General features: G+C 45.7%; 1 protein-coding gene across 1 annotated transcript in view; it reads right to left on the bottom strand.

The window, feature by feature from the left end:
• The window catches only part of LOC106571436 (frizzled-3), a 41,911-nt gene that overhangs the window by 1,738 nt on the left and 12,729 nt on the right, over positions 1–27,444 (bottom strand). The window contains exons 3-8 of the mRNA XM_014144576.2: positions 14,822–15,018; positions 13,178–13,643; positions 12,752–13,051; positions 11,541–11,792; positions 851–999; positions 11–122 (exon numbers count right to left, since the gene is read on the bottom strand). Coding sequence (XP_014000051.2) covers positions 11–122; positions 851–999; positions 11,541–11,792; positions 12,752–13,051; positions 13,178–13,643; positions 14,822–15,018 — 1,476 coding nt within the window. The remainder of the gene's footprint in view (positions 1–10; positions 123–850; positions 1,000–11,540; positions 11,793–12,751; positions 13,052–13,177; positions 13,644–14,821; positions 15,019–27,444) is intronic.

Genomic DNA, 27,444 nt, shown 5'->3' with positions numbered 1-27,444 from the left:
CCAATCATACCTGGGTGGAGGTTCCCCGTGATTTCCTGATGATGGGGGTGTGGGGGTCCCTCAGTAGAGACTGGGCAAAGTCTGGCTCCTGGAGCACCTGTCTGCTCTCATTCACCCCACTACTGCGGAGGGAGGAGTGCAGGGAGAGAGGAGGAAGTGAGTGAGAGGAGTAAAGGGGTGAAGGGGGAGGGAGTGAGAGGGGGAGGGAGGGAGGGAGAGAGGGAGAGGGAGGGAGGGGAAGAGAGAGGCATGGGATGGCAGGAAATGAGTGGAAGGGGAGGGAGGAGAGAGGGGGGGCATGGGAGGGCAGGAAATGAGTGGAAGGGGGAGGGAGGGAGGGAGGGAGGGAGGGAGGGAGGGAGGGAGGAGGGAGGGAGGAGGGAGGGAGGGAGAAGGGCAAGCCAAAAGAAAAGGGATGGGGGAGAGAAGGGAAAGGGAGTGATACACAGAAGAGGGCAGGGAGAGAGGGAAGGGTGAGAGAATTTCAGAGAGGAGATGGAGATATGGAGGAGTGGGAGGGAGGAGAGATTGATGGGGTGAGCAGAGGAGGAGGAGGGTGTTGTTGAGGGTGGGAGAACAGGCACAGAAAATAACCTAATCACCATGGAGACCGGGTTATGGGAAGAGTGTGTGTCAGGAGGGAGGGAATGACGAGGCTTTTAATGACATTCCACATTCAAATGTTGGTCAAATTGCTCATTTGAATATTTTCTGCAATTTATCAAGCTAGCGAGTGGTTCTACATTACTACGTAATGAAATTACCGGCTTGAAATGAGAAATACACAAACATTAAAATACACGCGCAGATCACGAGCCCACACTCTCTCGCTTTCTCTCTCCCGGCTTACTCTTTGTTTCTGCGTCTGTGTAGGAAGCTGGCCCATTCGAAGCAGGTCTTCTTGCTGCCCACCCAGAAAACTGAGGGAATCCCCACCACCAGCATCATCAGGTACTTAATGAGGAACAGGGCCAGATCTGGACGACTGGTCTGCTCAACCTACACAGAGAAAGAGGGGGTTGAGGGAGTGAGTCCAGAAACATCTGCTCTTTCATCAAAACAACTATTCAACCTAACACACAGCGAAAGAGGGAGGAGAGTGGGATGGTGTGTGTCCTCTTCCTCATACTGCACAGCTCAACGCCCACAGACAGTCCTCCCTTCTGCTCTACTCCACAAGCCAACGCAGTGACTGTGTGTGTGTGTGTGTGTGTGTGTGTGTGTGTGTCTGCACACAGAGACAGCGAGAAAGGCTAGCTACCTGTAGTCTAAAACAGGGCTCTCCAAGCCTGTTCCTGGAGAGCTACGGTCCTGTAGGTTTTCACTCCAACCCTAATCCACCTGATTGGAATAATTAGCTGGTTGATAATCTGAACCAGGTTAGTTAGAACTGGGGTTGGAGACAAAACCTACACAAGGGTAGCTCTCCAGGAACAGGGTTGGAGAGCCCTGGTCTAAAACCACAACTTTCTCTTGTGGCCACAAATTACATCACTAAAATGTGCCACACACACACACACACACACACACACACACACACACACACACACACACACACACACACACACACACACACACACACACACACACACACACACACACACACACACACACACACACACACACACACACACACACACACACACACACACACACACACACACACACACACACACACACACACACACACATCAACCTCCGGGGGAGCGATCAGATAACATGGAGTAAAATGTGAATTCCAGAGTGACTACGGGATGCAGAGAGGGTCACTGCACAGGGAGGACACACACGTCAGAGAAACTTGAGCACTAGCACCTGCTCCTACCACATATTCCACATACACACCAACACATTCACACACTCATCACTGCTCATATTACTTTTATTCATTCAACTTTATACTATGAAAGAGAGACAGAGAGACAGAGAGAGAGAGACAGATGTAGAGAGAGACAGAGAGAGAGATAGATAGACGTGTGTGTACTATTGCAGCTGTAATGTCCATCAGTGGAGGCAGCTGAGGGGAGGACGCTCATAATAATGGCTGGAACAGAGTGAATGGAATGGCATCGAACATATGGAAACCAAGTGTTTGGAATATTTGATACCATTCCAAATATTCCGCTGCAGCCATTACCATGAGCCCATCCTCCCAAATGAAGGTGCCACCAACCTCCTGTGATGTCCACCCTTCTCAACTTTTCTAATAACCTACATTCTCTCTATTGCAGTGGCAGACACACATCCACTTTTAACTGATATATGTCCGGGAAGATGAAAGGCTTCGCCACCTGGTAATCTGTGGTTGGTGTGTGGTTGGTGTGTGGTTGGTGTGGTTGGTGTGTGGTTGGTGTGTGTATGTGTGTGGTTGGTGTGTGTATGTGTGTGGTTGGTGTGTGGTTGGTGTGTGGTTGGTGTGTGTATGTGTGTGGTTGGTGTGTGGTTGGTGTGTGGTTGGGGTGTGGTTGGTGTGTGGATGGTGTGTGGTTGGTGTGTGGATGTGTGTGGTGTGTGGATGTGTGTGGTGTGTGGATGTGTGTGGTTGGTGTGTGGTTGGTGTGTGTATGTGTGTGGTTGGTGTGTGGATGGTGTGTGGTTGGTGTGTGGTTGGTGTGTGTATGTATGTGTGTGGTTGGTGTGTGGTTGGTGTGTGGTTGGTGTGTGGTTGGTGTGTGGTTGGTGTGTGGATGGTGTGTGGTTGGTGTGTGGTTGGTGTGTGGTTGGTGTGTGGTTGGTGTGGTTGGTGTGTGGTTGGTGTGTGGTTGGTGTGTGTATGTGTGTGGTTGGTGTGTGTATGTGTGTGGTTGGTGTGTGGTTGGTGTGGTTAGTGTGGTTGGTGTGTGGTTGGTGTGTGTATGTGTGTGGTTGGTGTGTGGTTGGTGTGTGGTTGGTGTGTGGTTGGGGTGTGGTTGGTGTGTGGATGGTGTGTGGATGTGTGTGGTGTGTGGATGTGTGTGGTGTGTGGATGTGTGTGGTTGGTGTGTGGTTGGTGTGTGTATGTGTGTGGTTGGTGTGTGGATGGTGTGTGGATGTGTGTGGTTGGTGTGTGGTTGGTGTGTGGTTGGTGTGTGTATGTGTGTGTGTGTCGAACAGAGACAGTGTGTAAGCACAGATGTTATAATTAAGCAATAAGGCCTGAGGGAAAAACCCTTGAATGAGTCGGTGTGTCCAAACTTTTGTCTGGTACCGTATATCATTTTTTCCCATCAGAAAACTTGAGGGGCCAAATAAAACCACTAGTTGGGCCGCTAGTTGGGCAGACATTGGGCCGCTAGTTGGGCCGCTAGTTGGGCAGACATTGGGCCGCTAGTTGGGCCGCTAGTTGGGCCGCCAGTTGGGCCGCCAGTTGGGCCGCCAGTTGGGCCGCCAGTTGGGCCGCCAGTTGGGCCACTAGTTGGGCCGCCAGTCGGGCCGCCAGTCGGGCCGCCAGTCGGGCCGCCAGTCGGGCCGCCAGTTGGGCCGCCAGTTGGGCCGCCAGTTGGGCAGACATTGGGCCGCTAGTTGGGCCGCCAGTTGGGCCGCCAGTTGGGCAGACATTGGGCCGCCAGTTGGGCCGCCAGTTGGGCCGCCAGTTGGGCCGCCAGTTGGGCCGCCAGTTGGGCAGACATTGGGCCGCCAGTTGGGCCGCCAGTTGGGCCGCCAGTTGGGCCACTAGTTGGGCCGCCAGTTGGGCCGCCAGTTGGGCCACTAGTTGGGGAACCCTGCCAGAACTCTTGGTGCCACTATTTAACAAGGGACCAGCTTCTGCATTCAGAATGACTGGGAGTGAATGGCAGTACAGAAAGTTTGGCATCAAAGTGAAAAATAAACACAATCGTACTGAATTTCAGCTAACTACTCAGCGAACACATATTATAACTGTCATTCTATTCATAAAAAATAGAAGAATCTACAGCCACGTTATTACTGGATTTCCCGACCGCTGGTCACGTTTTCAAGGCTAATCCTGTAGAATCCAGCAACAGCACTGGTCCCATGAATTTGTTTATTTTCTAATGCTTCAGCATGGAATTATTACATTGTCTTTACCTTCCCATCTTCAACCTAGGAGCAAAGCACAAAGTCAAATCAGGAAGTACAATATGTGCTGTGGTTTGTTGATTCCAATCCACTGGATTACATGAGCCACATCAGTTAACATCATTTGAATGAACATTCTACATTACCATGGAAATTATTGCATCACAATACCAGGCAGCCGTTGCGAGTGTATGCATGAGTTTACCAGCCAAATGGCCAGGGTTAGAGGTTCCAAACCTGTTCTATTCATTCCTGTTCAATGTGTGCTAGTGCTGCACCTTGCTTGCAGCTTTTTATGTGTGCTCGTTTGCTACAACACCTTGCTTCCCACTGGGCAAAACTGGTGGAATCAACATAGTTTCCACCTCATTTCAACCACCCCAAAAAATCGATGTGATGACGTTGAATCGGCGTGAAAAACTGATTGGTTGGATCAAAAAATATGGTAACATTTTTTGTTGATTTTATATTCAATTCATGTTAGTTGAAAAATCAACCAAATGTAAATGAAAATTAGATATTGAACTGACATCTGTGCCCAGTGGGTTGTTTCAGCAAGGAGCAACAAAGTTTTGTCACGTTGTTAAGAGTCCATGTTACCACAGAAACGGACTCAACCACACAAATGCCCGGCCGTCCTGTCTTCAGTCAGTAGTTCATTACCAAAAATGTTTTACGGTTACACGGTAATTGTGCCAGCTCTAACTCACTCTCACACACACACACACACACACACACACACACACACACACACACACACACACACACACACACACACACACACACACACACACACGGTGCTTAATAATTAAGAGGGAGCACCACAAAGCATCCACAGAGTGGAGGAAACTTAATGCCGTGCAGTTGGGTTGGGCAGAGTAACGTTACAATGTGTGGGTTACAGAAAACTAACTAGAGAGGGACTGGTAATAGGAGCAGTAAACTAGCACACAGAGAGAGAGAGATACAGAGAGACAGAGATGGATAGAGAGACAGACAGAGAGACAGAGAGTGACAGAGACAGATAGAGAGACAGAGACTGATACAGAGACAGATAGAGAGACAGAGAGCAAGAGAGAAAGAGAGACAAAGAGAGACAGAGACAGAGAGACAGAGAGAGAAAGAGAGACAAAGAGACAGAGAGACAGAGAGACAGAGACGGATAGAGCGAGAGACAGACACAGAGCGAGCGAGAGAGAGAGAGAGAGACAAAGAGAGACAGAGACAGATAGAGAGACAGAGACTGATTCAGAGACAGATAGAGAGACAGAGAGCAAGAGAGAAAAAGAGACAAAGAGACAGAGAGAGCGAGAGAGAGACAGAGAGCGAGCGAGAGAGAGAGAGAGACAAAGAGAGACAAAGAGAGACAGAGACAGATAGAGAGACTGAGAGCGAGAGAGAAAAATACCTCTAAACTTACAGTGCCTTCAGTATGTATTCACATCCATTTACTTTACTTTTTCCACATTTTGTTGTGTTACTGCCTGATTTTAAAATGTATTATATTGAGATTTTTCATCACTGGCCTATTCACAATACCCCATAATGTCAAAGTACAATTATGTTTTTAGAAATTGTTAAATATAAATGAAAAATGTAAATGTCTTGAGTCAATACAATGCATTCGGGAAAGTATTCAGACCCCTTGACTTTTTCCACATTCTGTTACATTACAGCCTTATTCTAAAATGGATTAAATAAACAAAAATCATCATCAATCGACACACGATACCCCATAATGACAAAGCAAAAACAGGTTTTAGAAATGTTAGAAATATTTACATACAGTTGAAGTCGTAAGTTTACATACACTTAGGTTGGAGTCATTAAAACTCGTTTTTCAACCACTGCACAAATGTCTTGGCAAGTCAGTTAGGACATCTACTTTGTGCATGATACAAGTAATGTTTCCAACAATTGTTTACAGACAGATTATTTCACTTATTCACTGTATCACAATTCCAGTGGGTCAGAAGTTTACATGCACTAAGTTGACTCTGCCATTAAACAACTTGGAAAATTCCAGAAAATTATGTCATGGCTTTAGAAGCTTCTGATAGGCTAATTGACATAATTTGAGTCAATTGGAGGTGTACCTGTGGATGTAATTCCAGGCCTACCTTCAAATTCAGTGCCTCTTTGCTTGACATCATGGGGAAATCAAAAGAAATCAGCCATGACCTCAGAAAACAATTGTAGACCTCCACAAGTCTGGTTCATCCTTGGGAGCAATTTCCAAACGCCTGAAGGTACCACGTTCATCTGTACAAACAACAGTATGCAAGTTTAAACACCATGGGACCACGCAGCCGTCATACCGTTCAGGAAGGAGACGCGTTCTGTCTCCTAGAGATGAACGTACTTTGGTGCGAAAAGTGCAAATCAATCCCAGAACAACAGCAAAGGACCTTGTGAAGATGCTGGAGGAAACAGGTACAAAGTATCTATATCCACAGTATAACGAGTGCTATATCGACATAACCTGAAAGGCCGCTCAGCAAGGAAGAAGCCACTGCTCCAAAACCGCCATAAAAAAGCCAGACTACGGTTTGCAACTGCACATGGGGACAAAGATCGTACTTTTTGGAGAAATGTCCTCTGGTCTGATGAAACAAAAATAGAACTGTTTGGCCATAATGACTATCGTTATGGCGGAGGCTTGCAAGCTGACGAACACCATCCCAACCGTGAAGCACGGGGATGGCAGCAACATGTTATGGGGGTGCTTTGATGCTAGAGGGACTGGTGCACTTCACAAAATAGATGGCATCATGAGGTGGGAAAATTATGTGGATATATTGAATCAACGTCTCAAGACATCAGTCAGGAAGTTAAAGCTTGGTCGCAAATGGATCTTCCAAATGGACAATGACCCCAAGCATACTTCCAAAGTTGTGGCAAAATTGCTTAAGGACAACAAAGTCAAGGTATTGGAGTGGCCATCACAAAGCCCTGACCTCAATCCCATAGAAAATGTGTGGGCAGAACTGAAAAAGTGTGCGAGCAACGAGGCCTGCAAACCTGACTCAGTTACACCAGCTCTGTCAGGAGGAATGAGCCAAAATTCACCCAACGTATTGTGGGAAGCTTGTGGAAGGCTACCCGAAACATTTGACCCAAGTTAAACAATTTAAAGGCAATGCTACCAAATACTAATTGAGTGTATGTAAACTTCTGACCCACTGGGAATGTGATGAAAGAAATTAAAGCTGAAATAAATCATTCTCTCTACTATTATTCTGACATTTCACATTCTTAAAATAAAGTGGTGATCCTAACTGACCTAAGAAAGGGAATTTTTACTAGGATTAAATGTCAGGAATTATGAAAAACTGACTTTAAATGTATTTGGCTAAGGTGTATGTAAACTTCCGACTTCAACTGTAAGTATTCAGACCCTTTTCTATGAGACTCGATATTGAGCTCAGGTGCATCCTGTTTCCATTGATCATCCTTGAGATGTTTTTACAACTTGATTGGAGTCCACATGTGGTAAATTCAATTGATTGGACATGGTTTGGAAAGGCACATACCTGTCTTTATAACGTCCCACAGTTAGAGCAAAAACCAAGCCATGAGGTGTCCGTAGTGCCCTGAGACAGGATTGTATCGAGGCACAGATCTGGGGAAAGGTACCAAAACATTTCTGCAGCATTGAAGGTCCCCAAGAACACAGTGGCCTCCATCATTCTTAAATAAGAGAATTTTGAAACCACCAAGACTCTTCCTAGAGCTGGCTGCCCGGCCAAACTGAGCAATCGTGGGAGAAGGGCCTTGGTCAGAGAGGTGACCAAGAACCCGATGGTCACTCTGACAGAGCTCAAGAGTTCCTCTGTGGAGATGGGAGAAGCTTCCAGAAGGACAACCATCTCTGCAGCACTCCACCAATCAGGCCTTTATGGTAGAGTGGCCAGACAGAAGCCACTCCTCAGTAAAAGGCACGTGACAGTCCGCTTAGAGTTTGCCAAAAGGCACCTAAAGGACTCTCAGACCATGAGAAACAAAATTCTCTGGTCTGATGAAACCAAGATTCACTTTCTGGCCTGAATGCCAAGCGTCACATCTGGAGGAAACCAGGCACTGCTCATCACATGGCACCATCCCTACGGTGATGCATGGTGATGGCAGCATCATGCTGTGGGGATGTTTTTCAGCAGCAGGGACTGGGAGACTAGTCAGGATCGAGGGAAAGATGAATGGATCAAAGTACAGAGAGACCCTTGATGAAAACCTGCTCCAGAGCGCTCAGGACCTCAGACTGGGGCTAAGGTTCACCTTCCAACAGGACAATGACCCTAAGCACACTGTGGTTTCGGGACAAGTCTCTGAATGTCCTTGAGTGGCCCATTCAGAGCCTGGACTTGAACCTGATCAGACATCTCTGGAGAGAACTGAAAATAGCTGAGCAGCGACGCTCCCCATCCAACCTGACAGATCTTGAGAGGATCTGCAGAGAAGAATGTGAGGAACTCCCCAAATACAGGTGTGCCAAGCTTGTAGTGTCATACCTAAGAAGCCTTGAGGTTGTAATCGCTGCCAAAGGTGCTTCAACAAAGTACTGAGTAAAGGGTCTGAATACTTATGTAAATTTGATAATTAAGTTATACTTTTTTGTACACATTTGCAAAAATGTATAAAAACCTGTTTTTGCTTTTCCATTATGGGGTATTGTGTGTAGATTGATTAGTGGAAAAAATGATTTAATCCATTTTAGAATAAGGCTGTAACGTAACAAAATGTGGAAAAGGTGAAGGGGTCTGAATATTTTCCGAATGCACTGTAAGTGTTCAACTCCTTTGTTATGACAAGCCTAAATAACTTAAGGAGTATAAATGTGCTTAAAAAGGCACATAATAAATTGCATGGACTCACTCTGTGAGCAATAATAGTGTTTAACATGATTTCTGATGACTACCTCATCACTGTACCCCAAACATACAGTTATCTGTAAGGTCCCTCAGTCGAGCAGTGAATTTCAAACACAGACTCAACTACAAAGACCAGGGAGGTTTCCAGTGTCTCGAAAAGAAGGGCACCTATGTAAATGAGTACAACATTTAAAAAGCAGACATGGAATATCCCTTTGAGCATGGTGAAGTTATTAATTACACTTTGGATGGTTTATCAATAAACCCAGTCACTAAAAAGATACAGGTGTCCTTCCTAACTCAGTTGCCGGAGAGGAAGGAAACTGTTCAGGGATTTCACCATGAGACCAATGGTGACTTTAAAACAGTTCAGAGTTTAATGGCTGTGATAGGATAAAACTGAGGATGGACCAACAACATTGTAGTTACTCCACAATACTAAACTAATTGACAGAGTGAAAAGAAGGAAGCCTGCACAGAATAAAAATATTCCAAAACATGCATCCTGTTTGCAACAAGGCACTAAAGTAATATTGCTAAAGAAAATATGGCAAGGCAATTAACTTTTTGTCCTGAATACAAAGTGTTATGTTTGGGGCAAATCCAATACAACACATTACGGAATACCACTCTCGATAGTGGTGGTTGCATCATGTTATGGGTAGGCTTGTAATCGTTAAGTTCTGGGGAGTTTTCAGGATAAAAAAGAAACAGAATGGAACACCTGACGCTGAAAGATTAAATGACTTTTCAGCAGGACAATAACCTAAAACAGAAGTCCAAATCTACACTGGAGTTGCTTACCAAGAAGACAGTGAATGTTCCTGAGTGTCCGAGTTACAGTTTTAGCTTAAATCTACTTGAAAATCTATGGCAAAACCTGAAAAAGGCTGTCTGCCCCTGAACAAGGCAGTTAACCCACTGTTCCTTGGGTAGACCGTTATTTTAAATAAGAATATGTTCTTAACTGACTTGCCTAGTTTATTTTTTTTAAATTTAAAATGTATTTCACCTTTATTTAACCAGGTAGGCCAGTTGAGAACAAATTCTCATTTACAACTGCGACCTGGCCAAGATAAAGTAAAGCAGTGCGATAATAAACAACAACACAGAGTTACACGTGGGATAAACAAATACAATCAATAACACAATAGAAAAATCTATATACAATGTGTGCAAATGGAGTAAGGAGGTAAGGCAATAAATAGGCCATAGTAGCGAAGTAATTACAATTTAGCAAATTAACACTGGAGTGATAGATATGCAGATGATGATGTGCAAGTAGAAATACTTGGGTGCAAAAGAGCAAAAAAAAAGTAAATAAAAACAATATAGGGATGAGATAGGTAGCTGGATAGGCTATTTACAGATGGGCTGTGTACAGCTGCAGCAATCAGTAAGCTGCTCAGATAGCTGATGCTTAAAGTTAGTGAGGGAGACATAAGTCTCCAACTTCAGCGATTTTTGCAATTCGTTCCAGTCATTGACAGCAGAGAACTGGAAGGAAAGGCGGCCAAAGGAGGTGTTGGCTTTGGGGATGACCAGTGAGATATACCTGCTGGAGCACGTGCTGTTGCGGGTGTTGTTATGGTGACCAATGAGCTGAGATAAGGCGGAGCTTTACCTAGCAAAGACTTATAGATGACCTGGAGCCAGTGGGTCTGGCGACAAATATGTAGCGAGGGCCAGCCGACGAGAGCATACAAGTCGCAGTAGTGGGTGGTATATGGGGCTTTGGTGACAAAATGGATGGCACTGTGATAGACTGCATCCAGTTTGCTGCGTAGAGTGTTGGAGGCTATTTTGTAAATGACATCGCCGAAGTCAAGGATCAATAGGATAGTCAGTTTTACGAGGGTATGTTTGGCAGCGTGAGTGAAGGAGGCTTTGTTGCGAAATAGGAAGCCGATTCTAGATTTACTTTTGGATTGGAGATGCTTAATATGAGTCTGGAAGGAGAGTTTACAGTCTAGCCAGATACCTAGGTATTTGTAGTTGTCCACATATTCTAAGTCAGAACCGTCCAGAGTAATGATGCTAGTCAGGAGGGCAGGTGCAGGCAGCGATCGGTTGAAGAGCATGCATTTAGTTTTACTAGCGTTTAAGAGCAGTTGGAGGCCACGGAAGGAGTGTTGTATGGCACTGAAGCTCGTTTGGAGGTTTGTTAACACAGTGTCCAAAGAAGGGCCAGATGTATACAGAATGGTGTCGTCTGCGTAGAGGTGGATCAAGGAATCACCCGCAGCAAGAGCGACATCATTGATATATACAGAGAAAAGAGTCGGCCCGAGAATTGAACCGTGTGGTACGCCCATAGAGACTGTCAGAGGTCCGGACAACAGGCCCTCCAATTTGACACACTAAATAAAGATTAAACAAAGGTTCAATAAAAAAATTATAATAATCGCTGCCAAAGGTGCAAAGTATTGACTCAGGGATCTGAATACTTATGTAAATTAAATATTTCTGTATTTCATTTTCAATAAATTTGCAAACATTTCTAAAAACATGTTTTCGCTTTGTCATTATGGGGTATTGTGTATAGATGGGTAAAAAAAAAGATGTAATAAATTTTGAATTTAAGCTGTAACACAACAAAATGTGGAATAAGTCCGGGGATATGAATACTTTCTGAAGAAACTGTACACCTACCTGGAAGGGACAGGGTATGTGGTAGTCTCTGCAGCGCTCCTGAACCCAGGTGGTCTCCCAGACAGACCTGTAGCTGTGTTCATACAGGTAGCAGGAGATGACCGTAAGCAGGGGCACCAGGTAAAGCACAGAGAACACCCCGATACGGATCATAAACTTCACCAGCTTGTCCTGGTTCTCCTTCTCCAGAGGGATCTCCATACGCACACGGTTCAGCGCCACGATCCCCGTCAGAAGCAGAGACACACCCACCTAGAGGCAGATATATAGGGATTAGACTAGATTAGAGAACAAGGGGGCAATCTTCAGATATTGATTATGTATTGATTCAAGGGGACCATCTTCAGATGTTGATAATGTATTGATTCAAGGGGCTATCTTCAAATATTGATAATGTATTGATTCAAGGGGCCATCACATGTATGTTAGTGATGCATAGGTCAGATTCTAAAGGCTTCTACACATCCATCCAACAGCTAACCCAACCGTCTATGGACGTTTGTTGAAAGAATCTGCCCCTTGTGTAATCTCAGTTGTTTGCCGCTAGACATTCTCCATTGTAGTTGGTCCAGATTTAACACGTAGAATCAGCCACGGACAGTTGGTCTGAGTTGGGGAAAACTACCCAATGCAAGATGGATAAAAAAAAAAATGACACATACATTTTATTTATGGGGTAGAAAAATAGTAATCTACTGAAGTGCATTTATCATGACATGGTCACCATTTAAACCAATGCAAATAGTCCTAACGTATAGTCCCAGAAATGTTGATTTTATATCCATCTTGCATTGGGTAGTTTGCTGTAGTTAAACTAACCCAACCGTCTATGGACGTTTGTTGAAAGAATCTGCCCCTTGTGTAATCTCAGTTGTTTGCCGCTAGACATTCTCCATTGTAGTTGGTCCAGATTTAACACGTAGAATCAGCCACGGACAGTTGGTCTGAGTTGGGGAAAACTACCCAATGCAAGATGGATAAAAAAAAAAATGACACATACATTTTATTTATGGGGTAGAAAAATAGTAATCTACTGAAGTGCATTTATCATGACATGGTCACCATTTAAACCAATGCAAATAGTCCTAACGTATAGTCCCAGAAATGTTGATTTTATATCCATCTTGCATTGGGTAGTTTGCTGTAGTTAAACAGAGGTGTAAAAGCCTTTAGAATGAACAACTCTCCTTTCTAGAGCATTAAACACTCACCGCCACGTTGAGGCAGAGCGGCGCCAGCAGGAACCAGCGCAGCGCCGTGACGTCGTAGAGGCCCACGAAGCACACGCCACTCACGCCGTCGCCCTCGATCTTGTTGAGGGCCAGCAGGGCCACGGTGAGGCAGCCGGGCAGGCCCCAGGCACATGCGTGAAAGAGAAGGGCCTTCTTCTCGATGGCCTCGCTGCCCCACTTGGGCACGGCCGCCAGGAACCAGGTGATGGTGAGGATGACCCACCACACGCTGCCCGCCATAGTGAAGAAGTAGAGCACCATGAACAGCAGCGTGCACGCCTGGAGGGGGGGGACATTGAAAATATCTATCATTGCTACCGTCTTTGATATACAGTAGTATATGAATGTCACAGAGTAAAGCAGCTAATCAATAAATCACTAAGACAACAGATGGGGATGGCTCACCTTGTTGTGGGAGCCCTGTGTGATGGTGGCCGCCCGGTACTGGGCGGGGCTCGCCGCGTTGCAAGCCACCCTGTCCTCCAATAGGAAGCCCAGGAAGAACACAAGTGACACCATCATGTAGCACGCGGCGTAGAAGATGATTGGCCGCTCCGGGTAGCGGAACCTCGTGACGTCGATGAGGAAGGTGAGAAAGGTGAAGAGTGTCGCAGAGAGACAGACGATGGACACCACGCCGATGAAGTAGCGGGCGAAGGTGAGCTCCGGGCGCTGGAAGTACATGTTGGGGCAGGGGGGCGAGCACTCCCTCACGCCCAGGAACGAGTAGCCCAGGTCGGGTTCCATTTTGAGCTTGCGGGGGCACCAGAAGCCGAAATCCCTCTGGACAGACATGGGAGAGATATCGGTGGGATTTGCGCTGGTCTGGAGGTCCACCGCACGGGGGTAGGGCTCGTCACAGTCTGGGAACCTGGGGGCAGGAGGGGGAGAGAGAGAGAGATTATAAAAACAGTTAAGGTTGAGTTTAGGTTATAAGAGGGATTGTGATGTTTGAGTTGAGAACCAGTCAGGGTTCAAGGTTCAGGCTCTACATGGAGATCAGATTAGGGTTGTGGTGATGGTGATACTGGGCTATGGACAGTTTAAAATTTCTACAACAATTTAAGAGTAAGTTCAGGTTAAAGTAAACTCAGGCTAAATTCAGATTAAAGTAGAATCAGGGTAAGTTCAGGTTAAAGTAGGCTCAGGATAAGTTCAGGTTAAAGTAAGCTCAGGATAAATTCAAATTAAAGTAGGCTCAGGGTAAATTCAGGTTAAAGTAGGCTCAGGGTAATTTCAGGTTAAAGTAGGCTCAGGGTAAGTTCAGGTTAAAGTAGACTCAGGGGTAAGTTCAGGTTAAAGTAGGCTCAGGGTAAGTTCAGGTTAAAGTAGGCTCAGGGTAATTTCAGGTTAAAGTAGGCGCAGGGTAAGTTCAGGTTAAAGTAGACTCAGGGGTAAGTTCAGGTTAAAGTAGGCTCAGGGTAAGTTCAGGTTAAAGTAGGCTCAGGGTAATTTCAGGTTAAAGTAGACTCAGGGTAATTTCAGGTTAAAGTAGGCTCAGGGTAATTTCAGGTTAAAGTAGGCTCAGGGTAAGTTCAGGTTAAAGTAGACTCAGGGGTAAGTTCAGGTTAAAGTAGGCTCAGGGTAAGTTCAGGTTAAAGTAGGCTCAGGGTAAGTTCAGGTTAAAGTAGGCTCAGGGTAAGTTCAGGTTAATGTAGACTCAGGGGTTAGTTCAGGTTAAAGTAGGCTCAGGGTAAGTTCAGGTTAAAGTAGTCTCAGGGGTAAGTTCAGGTTAAAGTAGGCTCAGGGTAAGTTCAGGTTAAAGTAGGCTCAGGGAAATTTCAGGTTAAAGTAGGCTCAGGGTAATTTCAGGTTAAAGTAGGCTCAGGGTAAGTTCAGGTTAAAGTAGACTCAGGGGTAAGTTCAGGTTAAAGTAGGCTCAGGGTAAGTTCAGGTTAAAGTAGGCTCAGGGTAAGTTCAGGTTAAAGTAGGCTCAGGGTAAGTTGAGGTTAATGTAGACTCAGGGGTTAGTTCAGGTTAAAGTAGGCTCAGGGTAAGTTCAGGACACAGTGTTGTGTAAAGCCAACCCAGAAACAGTCCCATACATACCTGCTACACTCTGTCTCGTCTGGCCAGGCCACCCCAAACATCTCCATGAGATTGTGGCAGTCTCTCTTGGCGCGGTGGCACAGGGCTCGGCAGGGCATGGACACCCGGCCATACTCCATACAGACTGGAGCGTAGAGGGCACACAGGAACATCCTCAGGTCCTCCGAACACTGCAGGTTCACCATGGGGTGGAAGGGCTGAGGGAGGAAAGGAGAGAGGGAGGGAAACAATGTGGGAGAGGTGGGAGGGAGAGAGAGAGAGAGAGAAGGGGATAGAGAGAGAGAGGGCGATAGAGAGAGGGGGATATAGAGAGGGAGAGAGGGGGGTATAAAGAGGGAGAGAGGGTGATAGAGAGAAGGGGATAGAGAGGGGGATAGAGAGAGGGAAAGAGGGGTATAGAGAGAGGGGGAGGAAGAGAGTGATAGAGAGAGGTGGGATATAGAGAGGGAGAAGGGATATAGAGAGGGGGATAGAGAGAGGTGGGATATAGAGAGGTGGGAGGAGGGGAGAGAGGGGGATAGAGAGAGGGGGATATAGAGAGGGAGAGAAGGGGATAGAGAGAGGGGAGGGATAGAGAGAGGGGGATATAGAGAGGGAGAGAAGGGGATAGAGAGAGGGGGAGGGAGAGAGTGATAGAGAGAGGTGGGATATAGAGAGGGAGAGGGGGATAGAGAGAGGGATATAGAGAGAGGGGGATAGAGAGAGGTGGGATATAGAGAGGGGAAGGGATAGAGAGTGGGGGATATATCGAGGGAGAGAAGGGGATAGAGAGAGGTGGGATATAGAGAGGGAGATAGAGAGAGGGATATAGAGAGAGGGGGATAGAGAGAGGTGGGATATAGAGAGGGAGAGAAGGGGATAGAGAGAAGGGGATAGAGAGAGGGGGATAGAGAGAGGGGGCGGGAGAGAGACTGAAAGTTGTTGTCAGAAGCACCATAAATATTTAGTTCAGGCTATGAAATATTCACAGGCAGTCCTCACATCAGAGAACAGTCAGGACACACACAGTGAATATCACGCCTTTGGCCAGCCATAACCAGCCACAGCATCACATCACCCACAGAGAGCAAACGAGATAAACCTTTATGAGATTGAGCAGGGATGGAACTCTGGTCCTTTGGGGCCCGAGTGTCTGCTCTACTGGTAAACACACCTGGTTTCCCAGATGTAAATCAGATGCTGGTTTGAAGAAGAAGAAACAGCAGATACTTCAGGGTTAGAAAGACGGAGAGAACCCATCCCTGCTCTAGCAGCTGGGTAGCTAGCTAGTGGCTACATCAGTGCTTTTGTCTGCATGCATTTTCTCTACAAGCCCTAGCAATCTGTGTACTGAGCCCTTGTGTCAAAACACACACACTCTGTATGCACACACACACAATCCCACTAATTTGCCCTGTCTATCACTTTAATGCTGTGAAAAAGGATTAGTGCTCTTTCTTAGGCATGTAAGGGCTCACAGAAAACAGAAATTTCTCACACACACACACACACACACACACACACACACACACACACACACACACACACACACACACATCTAGTAGATATAATCCCCAGCAGAGAAATAGAATCGTGAGAGACAGAGGCAGACAGACGGAGATGGGATTTCCCTGTGTTTGACTAGCAGACAGGCAACCAGTGTGAGGGATTTACACTGTCTAAATGTCACCTCATATGAACAGCTCATACATCTAACACCAATACAGATACACAGGATGCCAGTCAAAACAACCTGTGTGTACGTCCATGTGTAATTTGTACAATAGTAGCAGGCGTGTGTATACTGTGAGTGTGTGTCTCCAGCTGGCAAGTGTCTTCACTGACATTTTCAACCTCTCCCTAACCCAATCTGTAATACCTACATGATTCAAGCAGACCACCATAGTACCTGTGCCTAAGAACGCCAAGGTAACCTGTCTAAATGACTTTCGCCCCGTAGCACTCACATCTGTAGCCATTAATTTTTTTACATTTTAAGTTCTCATTTACAGTTGCGACCTGGCCAAGATACAGCAAGCAGTTTGACACATACAACAAACACAAAGTTACACATGGAGTAAAACAAACATACAGTCAATAATATAGTAGAAAAATAAGTCTATATACAAAGTGAGCAAATGAGGTGAGATAAGGGAGGTAAAGGCAAAAAAGGCCATGGTGGCAAAGTAAATACAATATAGCAGGTAAAACACTGGAATGGTAGATTTGCAGTGGAAGAAAGTGCAAAGTAGAAATAGAAATAATGAGGTGCAAAGGAGCAAAATAAATAAATAAATACAGAAGGGAAAGAGGTAGTTGTTTGGGCTAAATTATAGATGGGCTATGTACAGGTGCAGTAATTTGTGAGCTGCTCTGACAGCTGATGCTTAAAGCTAGTGAGGGAGATATGAGTCTCCAGTTTAAGAGATTTTTGTAGTTCGTTCCAGTCATTGGCAGCAAAGAACTGGAAGGAGAGGCAGCCAAAGGAGGAATTGGCTTTGGGGGTGACCAGAGACATATACCTGCTGGAGCGCGTGCTACAGGTGGGTGCTGCTATGGTGACCAGTGAGCTGAGATAAGGGGGAACTTTACCTAGCAGGGTCTTGTAGATGACCTGGAGCCAGTGGGTTTGGCGACGAGTATGAAGCGAGGGCCAGCCAACGAGAGCGTATAGGTCGCAGTGGTGGGTAGTATATGGGGCTTTGGTGACAAAACAGATGGCACTGTGATAGACTGCATCCAATTTATTGAGTAGGGTATTGGAAGCTATTTTGTAAATGACATCGCCGAAGTCGAGGATCGGTAGGATGATCAGTTTTACGAGGGTATGTTTGGCAGTATGAGTGAAAGAAGCTTTGTTACGAAATAAGAAGCCAATTCTAGATATAACTTTGGACTGGAGATGTTTGATGTGAGTCTGGAAGGAGAGTTTACAGTCTAACCAGACACCTAGGTATTTGTAGTTGTCCACATATTCTAAGTCAGAACCGTCCAGAGTAGTGATGCTGGATGGGCGGGCAGGTGCAGGCAGCGATCGGTTGAAGAGCATGCATTTAGTTTTACTTGTATTTAAGAGCAGTTGGATGCCACGGAAGGAGTGTTGTATGGCATTGAAGCTCGTCTGGAGGGTAGTTAACACAGTGTCCAAAGAAGGGCCAGAAGTATACAGAATGGTGTCCGCTGCGTAGAGGTGGATCAGAGACTCACCAGCAGCAAGAGCAAAATCATTGATGTATACAGAGAAAAGAGTCGGCCTGAGAATTGAACCCTGTGGCACCCCCATAGAGACTGCCAGAGGCCCGGACAACAGGCCCTCCGATTTGACGCACTGAACTCTATCAGAGAAGTAGTTGGTGAACCAGGCGAGGCAATCATTTGAGAAACCAAGGCTGTTGAGTCTGCCGATGAGGATGTGGTAATTGACAGAGTCTAAAGCCTTGGCCAGGTCAATGAATACGGCTGCACAGTATTGTTTCTTATCGATGGCGGTTAAGATATCGTTTAGGACCTTGAGCATGGCTGAGGTGCACCCATGACCAGCTCTGAAACCAGATTGCATAGCGGAGAAGGTGCGGTGGTTTTCAAAATGGTCGGTAATCTGTTTGTTGACTTGGCTTTCGAAGACTTGAGAGGCAGGGTAGGATAGATATAGGTCTGTAGCAGTTTGCGTCAAGAGTGTCCCCCCCTTTGAAGAGGGGGATGACTGCAGCTGCTTTCCAATCTTTGGAGAGGTTGAACAGGCTAGTAATAGGGGTTGCAACAATTTCGGCAGATCATTTTAGAAAGAAAGGGTCCAGATTGTCTAGCCCGGCTGATTTGTAGGGGTCCAGATTTTGCAGCTCTTTCAGAACATCAGCTGACTGGATTTGGGAGAAGGAGAAACGGGGAAGGCTTGGGCGAGTTGCTGTGGGGGGTGCAGTGCTGTTGACCGGGGTAGGGGTAGCCAGGTGGAAAGCATGGAAAATAGACGTAGAAAAATGCTTATTGAAATTCTCAATTATAGTGGATTTATCAGTGGTGACAGAGTTTCCTATCCTCAGTGCAGTGGGCAGCTGGGAGGAGGTGCTCTTATTCTCCAAGGACTCTTTTGAGTTTGTGTTGCAGGAAGCAAATTTCTGGCTTTTCTAACTGCCTGTGTATATTGGTTTCTTCCCTGAAAAGCTGCATATCACGGGGGCTGTTCGATGCTAATGCAGAACGCCACAGGATGTTTTTGTGTTGGTCAAGGGCAGTCAGGTCTGGAGAGAACCAAGGGTTATATCTGTTCCTGGTTCTAAATTTCTTGAATGGGGCATGCTTATTTAAGATGGTGAGGAAGGCATTGAAAAAAATAACCAGGCATCCTCTACTGAAGGGATGAGGTCAATATCCTTCCAGGATACCCGGGCCAGGTCGATTAGAAAGGCCTGCTCGCTGAAGTGTTTCAGGGAGCGTTTGACAGTGATGAGTGGAGGTCGTTTGACCGCTGACCAATTACGGATGCAGGCAATGAGGCAGTGATCGCTGAGATCTTGGTTGAAAACAGCAGAGGTTAATTTAGAGGGCAAGTTGGTTAGGATGATATCTTTGAGGATGCCCGTGTTTACGGCTTTGGGGTGGTACCTGGTAGGTTCATTGATAATTTGTGTGAGATTGAGGGCATCAAGCTTAGATTGTAGGATGGCTGGGGTGTTAAGCATGTGTTAAGCATGTCCCAGTTTAGGTCACCTAGCAGCACGAGCTCTGAAGATAGATGGGGGGCAATCAGTTCACATATGGTGTCCAGAGCACAGCTGGGGGCAGAGGGTGGTCTATGGCAGGCGGCAACGGTGAGAGACTTGTTTTTAGATAGGTGGATTTTTAAAAGGTAGAAGTTCAAATTGTTTGGGTACAGACCTGGATAGTAGGACAGAACTCTGCAGGCTATCTCTGCAGTAGATTGCAACACCGCCCACCTTTGGCCGTTCTATCTTGTCTGAAAATGTTGTAGTTAGGGATGGAGATTTCATAGTTTTTGGTGGTCTTCCTAAGCCAGGATTCAGACATGGCAGGACATCCGGGTTGGCAGAGTGTGCTAAAGCAGTGAATAAAACAAACATCCACCACACAGGCCCTGAACACGGGGACCCCTCAGTGGTGCATGCTTAGTCCCCTCCTGTAGTCCCTGTTCACCAACGACTGAGCACGACTCCAACACCATCATTAAGTTTGCTGACAACACAGCGGTGGTAGGCGTGTTCACCGACAACGATGAGACAGCCTATAGGGAGGAGGTCAGAGACCTGGCAGTGTCGTGCCAGGACAACAACCACTCCCTCAACATTAGCAAGATAATGTAGCTGATCGTAGACTACAGGAAACGGAGGGCCGAGCCCCCATTTGTGCACACCCCCATTCACATCGACGGGACTGTAGTGGAGAGGGTATATACCTTATACCCTGGTATTTGGAAAACTAAACAATTTCTTTGAAGTTTTTTAATACATTTGAATATTCGTAGCTACTTTTAAGTAAATACCTGCAGTCAACTTGTGCAATACGTTAGGAGATAAAGAACATTGCGTTCTTCATTTCACCTGTCACATTATTATGAATAATGAGAGGCACTCACTGTTGTGCAGCATGGGCCAGGTGAATTAATTACAGTATGCAATTTACAAATAAATGTTTGCCAGCTAGATATCTTAACTATTATGTTAACTGTATACAATCTGCTAAATGCTCAGCAGTTGTGCATTTGGTTTGATAATTTAGTAACTAGTTAGCTATATAGCTAAGAGGTTAGCTTCTTCCAAAATCAAGCATTTGCTTGGTAACAGCAGAGAATCCCCTCCTGGATCAAGAGCCTTGCTGGCTAATATTTGTTTTGTGCGTGCAGCAAACTGGAGCAAACTGGAGTGTTGTTACTTGTATACTTTAGGTCAGAAACTGTACAAATTCTTTGCAATGCGCTCGTTAGCATTTAGTTAGCATCCTCTATGGGGTTTTACATGTACTTGTTAGCATTGCTAACCTTTGGATTACAGAATATCAGTGAGGTTTGAAAACAGCACCCCTTGTGTTCAGTGTTTGGTATCCGACCGTAAGGCGCTACAGAGGGTAGTGCATACGGCGCAGTCCATCACTGGGGCTGAGCTCCCTGCCATCCACGACCTCTATATCAGGCGGTATTAGAGGAAGGCTCTAAAAATTGTCAAAGACTCCAGCCACCCAAGTCATAGACTGTTCTCTCTGCAACCACAATGCAAGCGGTACCGATGCACCAAGTCTGGAACCAACAGCACCCTGAACAGCTTCTACCCCCAAGCCATAAGACCTGTAAATAGTTAGTTAAATAGTTATAGTTAAATATACTGAACACAATTATAAACGCAACATGCAACAATTTCTAAGATTCTACTGAGTTACAGTTCATAGAAGGAAATCAGTCGATTGAAATAAATTCATTAGCCCCTAAACTATGGATTTTACGACTGGGTAGGGGTACAGCCATGAGTGGACCTGGGAGGGCTTCCATGTGGAAGTCCTGGGCTGGCGTGGTTACCTGTGGTCTATAGTTGTGAGGCCGGTTGGACGTACTGCCAAACTTTCTAAAACGACGTTGGAAGAGGCTTATGGTAGAGAAATGAACATTCAATACTCTGGAAACAGCTCTGGTGGACATTCCTGCAGTCAGCATGTCAATTACATGCTCCTTCAAAACTTGAGACATCTGTGGCATTGTGTTTGTGCAAAACTGCACATTTTAGAATGTCCTTTTATTGTTGCCTAAAGGAAGATGGTTATTCAGGCAAGTGGATTTTGAAGCGATGAGCAGCGCTCAGACATTATGTGACGGTAATGAATCAAGACAAATGCAGAGGAATAAAAAGCTGCACTTAGAGCACGGCCCACCCCACTCTCTCTGTGTGTGTGTTGGCCTCCCTGCCCCGTTTGGAATCTGTTTTGATCATTCTCGATTGATGCGTTCCAGATCTGTGCACGAGAAAATATGTTCTACCCGCAAATGAGTGCAGCGACGCATGAGATCCCATGTTTTTTAAGACAGTAACAGCACACCCCCACACACCATCACAACAGCCTCAAATGACTGAGCACACACACACAGCCAGCAGCATACCACCCTGTGTTGGAGGGCAAAAGTAGGAGTTACTCTTTCCTATGGTCTAAAAAAAATATCCCAATGGCCCAGGTCACTGTTTGGGGATATTGCCCTGTGCAGAGGAATGTTAAACCGCCCTCATACCATCGAGGCCACCTAATCATCCCCAGCTGCCAATCGGCTCATTCATCCTCCTTCCTCTCCCCTGTAACTATTCCCCAGGTCGCTGCTGTAAATGAGAATGTGTTCTCAGTCAACTTACCTGGTAAAATACAATAAAATGTAATATGGTGAGATCTTGGTCATGCATAAATGCCTTTGTGAGAAAGAGTGGTAGAGCGTGTGAGCTTGGATTTACGGGCCAAAGCTCACAGGTGAACATGTTGGCACCACAAATGGACACCCCTAGATAGTGTCTGTATGTGTGTGTGTGTGAGAGTAGAAAGAGCATGAGTGTATGTTTGTGCGTGAGTGTGTGTATGACCATTTCTATGTCTCAGTGTTCATCTGGTCCTGTCCTGCTCTACCTATCAGAACGGCTGAATGGGAGCACCTCACTTTAAAACTACCAATCAGAGGCCTTCTTGTGATATCCCCCACCATGCACGCACACTCTCTCTACATTCCTATTGAGTGCCATGTCCTTACAGAAGCATGGGGAAACCCTTAACACAGCTCTCTTTCTGCATGACTGTGTTACAGGCCAGCCGAATGGAGTGTTCTCTCATACCATCTCCTGCTGTGTGTGTGCATGTGACTCTCTCTACCACTGTGTGTGTGTAATGTGGTGGTCTCTCTCTCTCTCTACCACTGTGTGTGTGTACAGTGGTGGTCTCTCTCGCTCTCTCTACCACTGTGTGTGTACTGTGGTGGTCTCTCTCTCTCTACCACTGTGTGTGTGTACAGTGGTGGTCTCTCTCTCTCTACCACTGTGTGTATACAGTGGTGGTCTCTCTCTCTCTACCACTGTGTGTGTGTGTACAGTGGTGGTCTCTCTCTCTCTACCACTGTGTGTGTGTACAGTGGTGGTCTCTCTCTCTCTACCACTGTGTGTGTGTACTGTGGTAGTCTCTCTCTCTACCACTGTGTGTGTGTACTGTGGTGGTCTCTCTCTCTCTACCACTGTGTGTGTGTACAGTGGTGGTCTCTCTCTCTCTACCACTGTGTGTGTGTACAGTGGTGGTCTCTCTCTCTCTACCACTGTGTGTGTGTACTGTGGTAGTCTCTCTCTACCACTGTGTGTGTGTACTGTGGTGGTCTCTCTCTCTCTACCACTGTGTGTGTGTACAGTGGTGGTCTCTCTCTCTCTACCACTGTGTGTGTACAGTGGTGGTCTCTCTCTCTCTACCACTGTGTGTGTGTACAGTGGTGGTCTCTCTCTCTCTCTACCACTGTGTGTGTGTACTGTGGTAGTCTCTCTCTCTCTCTACCACTGTGTGTGTACAGTGGTGGTCTCTCTCTCTCTACCACTGTGTGTGTGTACAGTGGTGGTCTCTCTCTCTCTCTACCACTGTGTGTGTGTACAGTGGTGGTCTCTCTCTCTCTACCACTGTGTGTGTGTACAGTGGTGGTCTCTCTCTCTCTACCACTGTGTGTGTGTACAGTGGTGGTCTCTCTCTCTCTACCACTGTGTGTGTGTACAGTGGTGGTCTCTCTCGCTCTACCACTGTGTGTGTGTACAGTGGTGGTCTCTCTCTCTCTACCACTGTGTGTGTGTACTGTGGTGGTCTTTCTCTCTCTACCACTGTGTGTGTACTGTGGTAGTCTCTCTCTCTCTACCACTGTGTGTGTGTGTACAGTGGTGGTCTCTCGTCTTTCTCTCTCTACCACTGTGTGTGTACTGTGGTGGTCTCTCTCTCTACCACTGTGTGTGTGTACTGTGGTAGTCTCTCTCTCTCTACCACTGTGTGTGTGTACTGTGGTGGTCTCTCTCTCTACCACTGTGTGTGTGTGTACTGTGGTGGTCTCTCTCTCTACCACTGTTTGTGTACTTTGGTGGTCTCTCTCTCAACCACTGTGTGTACTGTGGTGGTCTCTCTCTCTCTACCACTGTGTGTACACTGTGGTGGTCTCTCTCTCTACCACTGTGTGTGTACTGTGCTAGTCTCTCTCTCTACCAGTGTGTGTGTGTACTGTGCTAGTCTCTCTCTCTACCAGTGTGTGTGTGTACTGTGCTAGTCTCCCTCTCTACCAGTGTGTGTGTGTACTGTGCTAGTCTCTCTCTCTACCAGTGTCTGTGTGTACACTGTGGTGGTCTCTCTCTCTACCACTGTGTGTGTACTGTGCTAGTCTCTCTCTCTACCAGTGTGTGTGTGTACTGTGCTAGTCTCTCTCTCTACCAGTGTGTGTGTGTACTGTGCTGGTCTCTCTCTCTACCAGTGTGTGTGTACTGTGCTAGTCTCTCTCTCTACCAGTGTCTGTGTGTACTGTGCTAGTCTCTCTCTCTACCAGTGTGTGTGTGTACTGTGCTGGTCTCTCTCTCTACCACTGTGTGTGTGTACTGTGCTGGTCTCTCTCTCTACCAGTGTGTGTGTGTACTGTGCTGGTCTCTCTACCAAATCAAATCGAATCTTATTGGTCACATACACATGGTTAGCAGATATTAATGCGAGTGTAGTGAAATGCTTGTGCTTCTAGTTCCGACAGTGTAGTAATATCTAACAAGTAATCTAACAAATTCACAACAACTATCTTACACACACAAATGTAAGGGGGTGCATAAGAATATGTACATGTACAGTTGAAGTCGTAAGTTTACATACACTTAGGTTGGAGTCATTAAAACTCGTTTTTCAACCACTCCACAAATGTCTTGTTAACAAACTATAGTTTTGGAAAGTTGGTTAGGACATCTACTTTGTGCATGACAAGTAATTTTTCCAACAATTGTTTTCAGACAGATTATTTCACTTTTTATTCACTGTATCACAATTCCAGTGGGTCAGAAGTTTACATGCACTAAGTTGACTGTGCCTTTAAACAGCTTGGAAAACTCCAGAAAATGATGTCATGGCTTTAGAAGCTTCTGATAGGCTAATTGATGTAATTTGAGTCAATTGGAGATGTACCTGTGGATGTATTTCAAGGCCTACCTTCAAACCCAGTGCCTCTTTACTTGACATCATGGGAAAATCAAAAGAAATCAGCCAAGACCTCAGAAAAAGAATTCTAGACCTCCACAAGTCTGGTTCATCCTTGGGAGCAATTTCCAAATGCCTGAAGGTACCACATTCATCTGTACAAACAAAAGTACGCAAGTATAAACACCATGGGACAATGCAGCTGTCATACCGCTTAGTAAGGAGACACGTTCTGTCTAATAGAGATTAAGGTATTTTGGTGCGAAAAGTGCAAATCAATCCCAGAACAACAGCAAAGGACCTTGTGAAGATGCTGGAGGAAACGGGTACAAAAGTATCTATATCCACAGTAAAACAACTCCTATATCGACATAACCTGAAAGGCCGCTCAGCAAGGAAGAAGCCACTGCTCCAAAACCGTCATAAAAAAGGCAGACTACAGTTTGCAACTGCACATGGGGACAAAGATCGTACTTTTTGGAGAAATGTCCTCTGGTCTGATGAAACAAAAAAAGAACTGTTTGGCTATAATGACCATCGTTATGTTTGGAGGAGAGGGTTGGAAAGCTTGCAAGCCAACGAACACCATCCCAATCGTGAAGCACGGGGGTGGCAGCATCAGGTTGTGGGGTGCTTTGCTGCAGGAGGGACTGGTGCACTTCACAAAATAGATGGCATCATGAGGAGGAAAATTATGTGGATATATTGAAGCAACATCTCAAGACATCAGTCAGGAAGTTAAAGCTTGGTAGCAAATGGGTTTTCCAAATGAACAATGACCCCAAGCATACTTCCAAAGTTGTGGCAAAATGGCTTAAGGACAACAATGTCAAGGTATTGGAGTGGTCATCACAAAGCCCTGACCTCAATCCTATAGAAAAAGTGTGTTCGAGCAAGGAGGCCTACAAACCTGACTCAGTTACACCAGTTCTGTCAGGTGGAATGGGCCAAATTCACCCAACTTATTGTGGGAAGCTTGTGGAAGGCTACCCCGAAACATTTGACCCAAGTTAAACAATTTAAAGGCAATGCTACCAAATACTAATTGAGTGTATGTAAACTTCTGACCCACTGGGTATGTGATGAAAGAAATAAAAACTGAAATAAATCATTCTCGCTACTATTATTCTGACATTTCACTTCTTAAAATAAAGTGGTGATCCTAACTGACCTAAGACAGGGGATTTTTACTAGGATTAAATGTCAGGAATTGTGAAAAACTGACTTTAAATGTATTTGGCTAAGGTGTATGTAAACTTCCGACTTCAACTGTAAATATATGGATGAGCGATGGCCGGACGGCATAGGCAAGATGCAGTAGATGGTATAGAATACAGTATATACACATGAGATAAGTAATGTAGGATATGTAGACATTAAAGTGCCGTTATTTAAAGTGACTCGATACCTTTTATTAAATCAATTTATTACATTTATTAAAGTGGGCAGAGATTTGAGTTTGTATGTTGGCAGCAGCCACTCTATGTTAGAGATGGCTGTTTAACAGTCTGATGGCCTTGAGATAGAAGCTGTTTTTCAGTCTCTCAGTCCCAGCTTTGATACACCTGTACTGACCTCGCCTTATGGATGATAGCAGGGTGAACAGGCAGTGGCTCGGGTGGTTGTTGTCCTTGTGTAACGACGGTCGTCAGGAATGGACCAAGGCGCAGCGGGTTGAGTGCTCATAATTAACTTTTTAATGAAAACACTTATACAATCAAAACAAAATGATGGACGACGAATACAGACTTGAACGCAAACAACAGCAATTCAAGTGACAACCTCCCACAAATTACAAACACACCCTAATATATAGGACTCTCAATCAAAGGCAACTAGACAACACCTGCCTTCAATTGAGAGTCCACACCCCAATTAACTAAACATAGAAAACAGACTAACTAGAAAGAACATAGACTAACAGAGCAGTGACCAAAAAACCCCGGAATACATAAATCCACTACCCTCTACATAATACACACACCCCGAACCACATAAACCAAATACCCTCTGCCACGTCCTGACCAGCCTACACTAACAAAATAACCCTCATACTGGTCAGAACGTGACACCTTGATTATCTTTTTGGCCTTCCTGTGACATTGGGTGCTGTAGGCATCCTGGAGGGCAGGTAGTTTGCCCCCGGTGATGCGTTGTGCAGACCTCACTACCCTCTAGAGAGCCTTGCGGTTGAGGGCGGTACAGTTGTTGTGTGTGTGTACCGCTGTGTGTGTGTACCGCTGTGTGTGTGTACCACTGTGTGTGTGTACTGTGCTGGTCTCTCTCTCTACCACTGTGTGTGTGTGTACTGTGCTGGTCTCTCTCTCTACCACTGTGTGTGTGTACTGTGCTGGTCTCTCTACCACTGTGTGTGTGTACAGTGTGTACTGATAATATCGACATTAAGTGGTTTGATTGTGGCGTCAAAGGAGGGGATAAGAACGGTGATCAAATCTGTATTCATGGCGACCTGGTTTTATTTG

This window comes from Salmo salar, chromosome ssa01 (assembly GCF_905237065.1).
Source record: "Salmo salar chromosome ssa01, Ssal_v3.1, whole genome shotgun sequence".
In the NCBI taxonomy this organism is placed as follows: domain Eukaryota; kingdom Metazoa; phylum Chordata; class Actinopteri; order Salmoniformes; family Salmonidae; genus Salmo; species Salmo salar.
The sequence above is the reverse complement of the archived record's forward strand: the minus strand, read 5'-3'. Positions and strand labels throughout refer to the sequence as shown.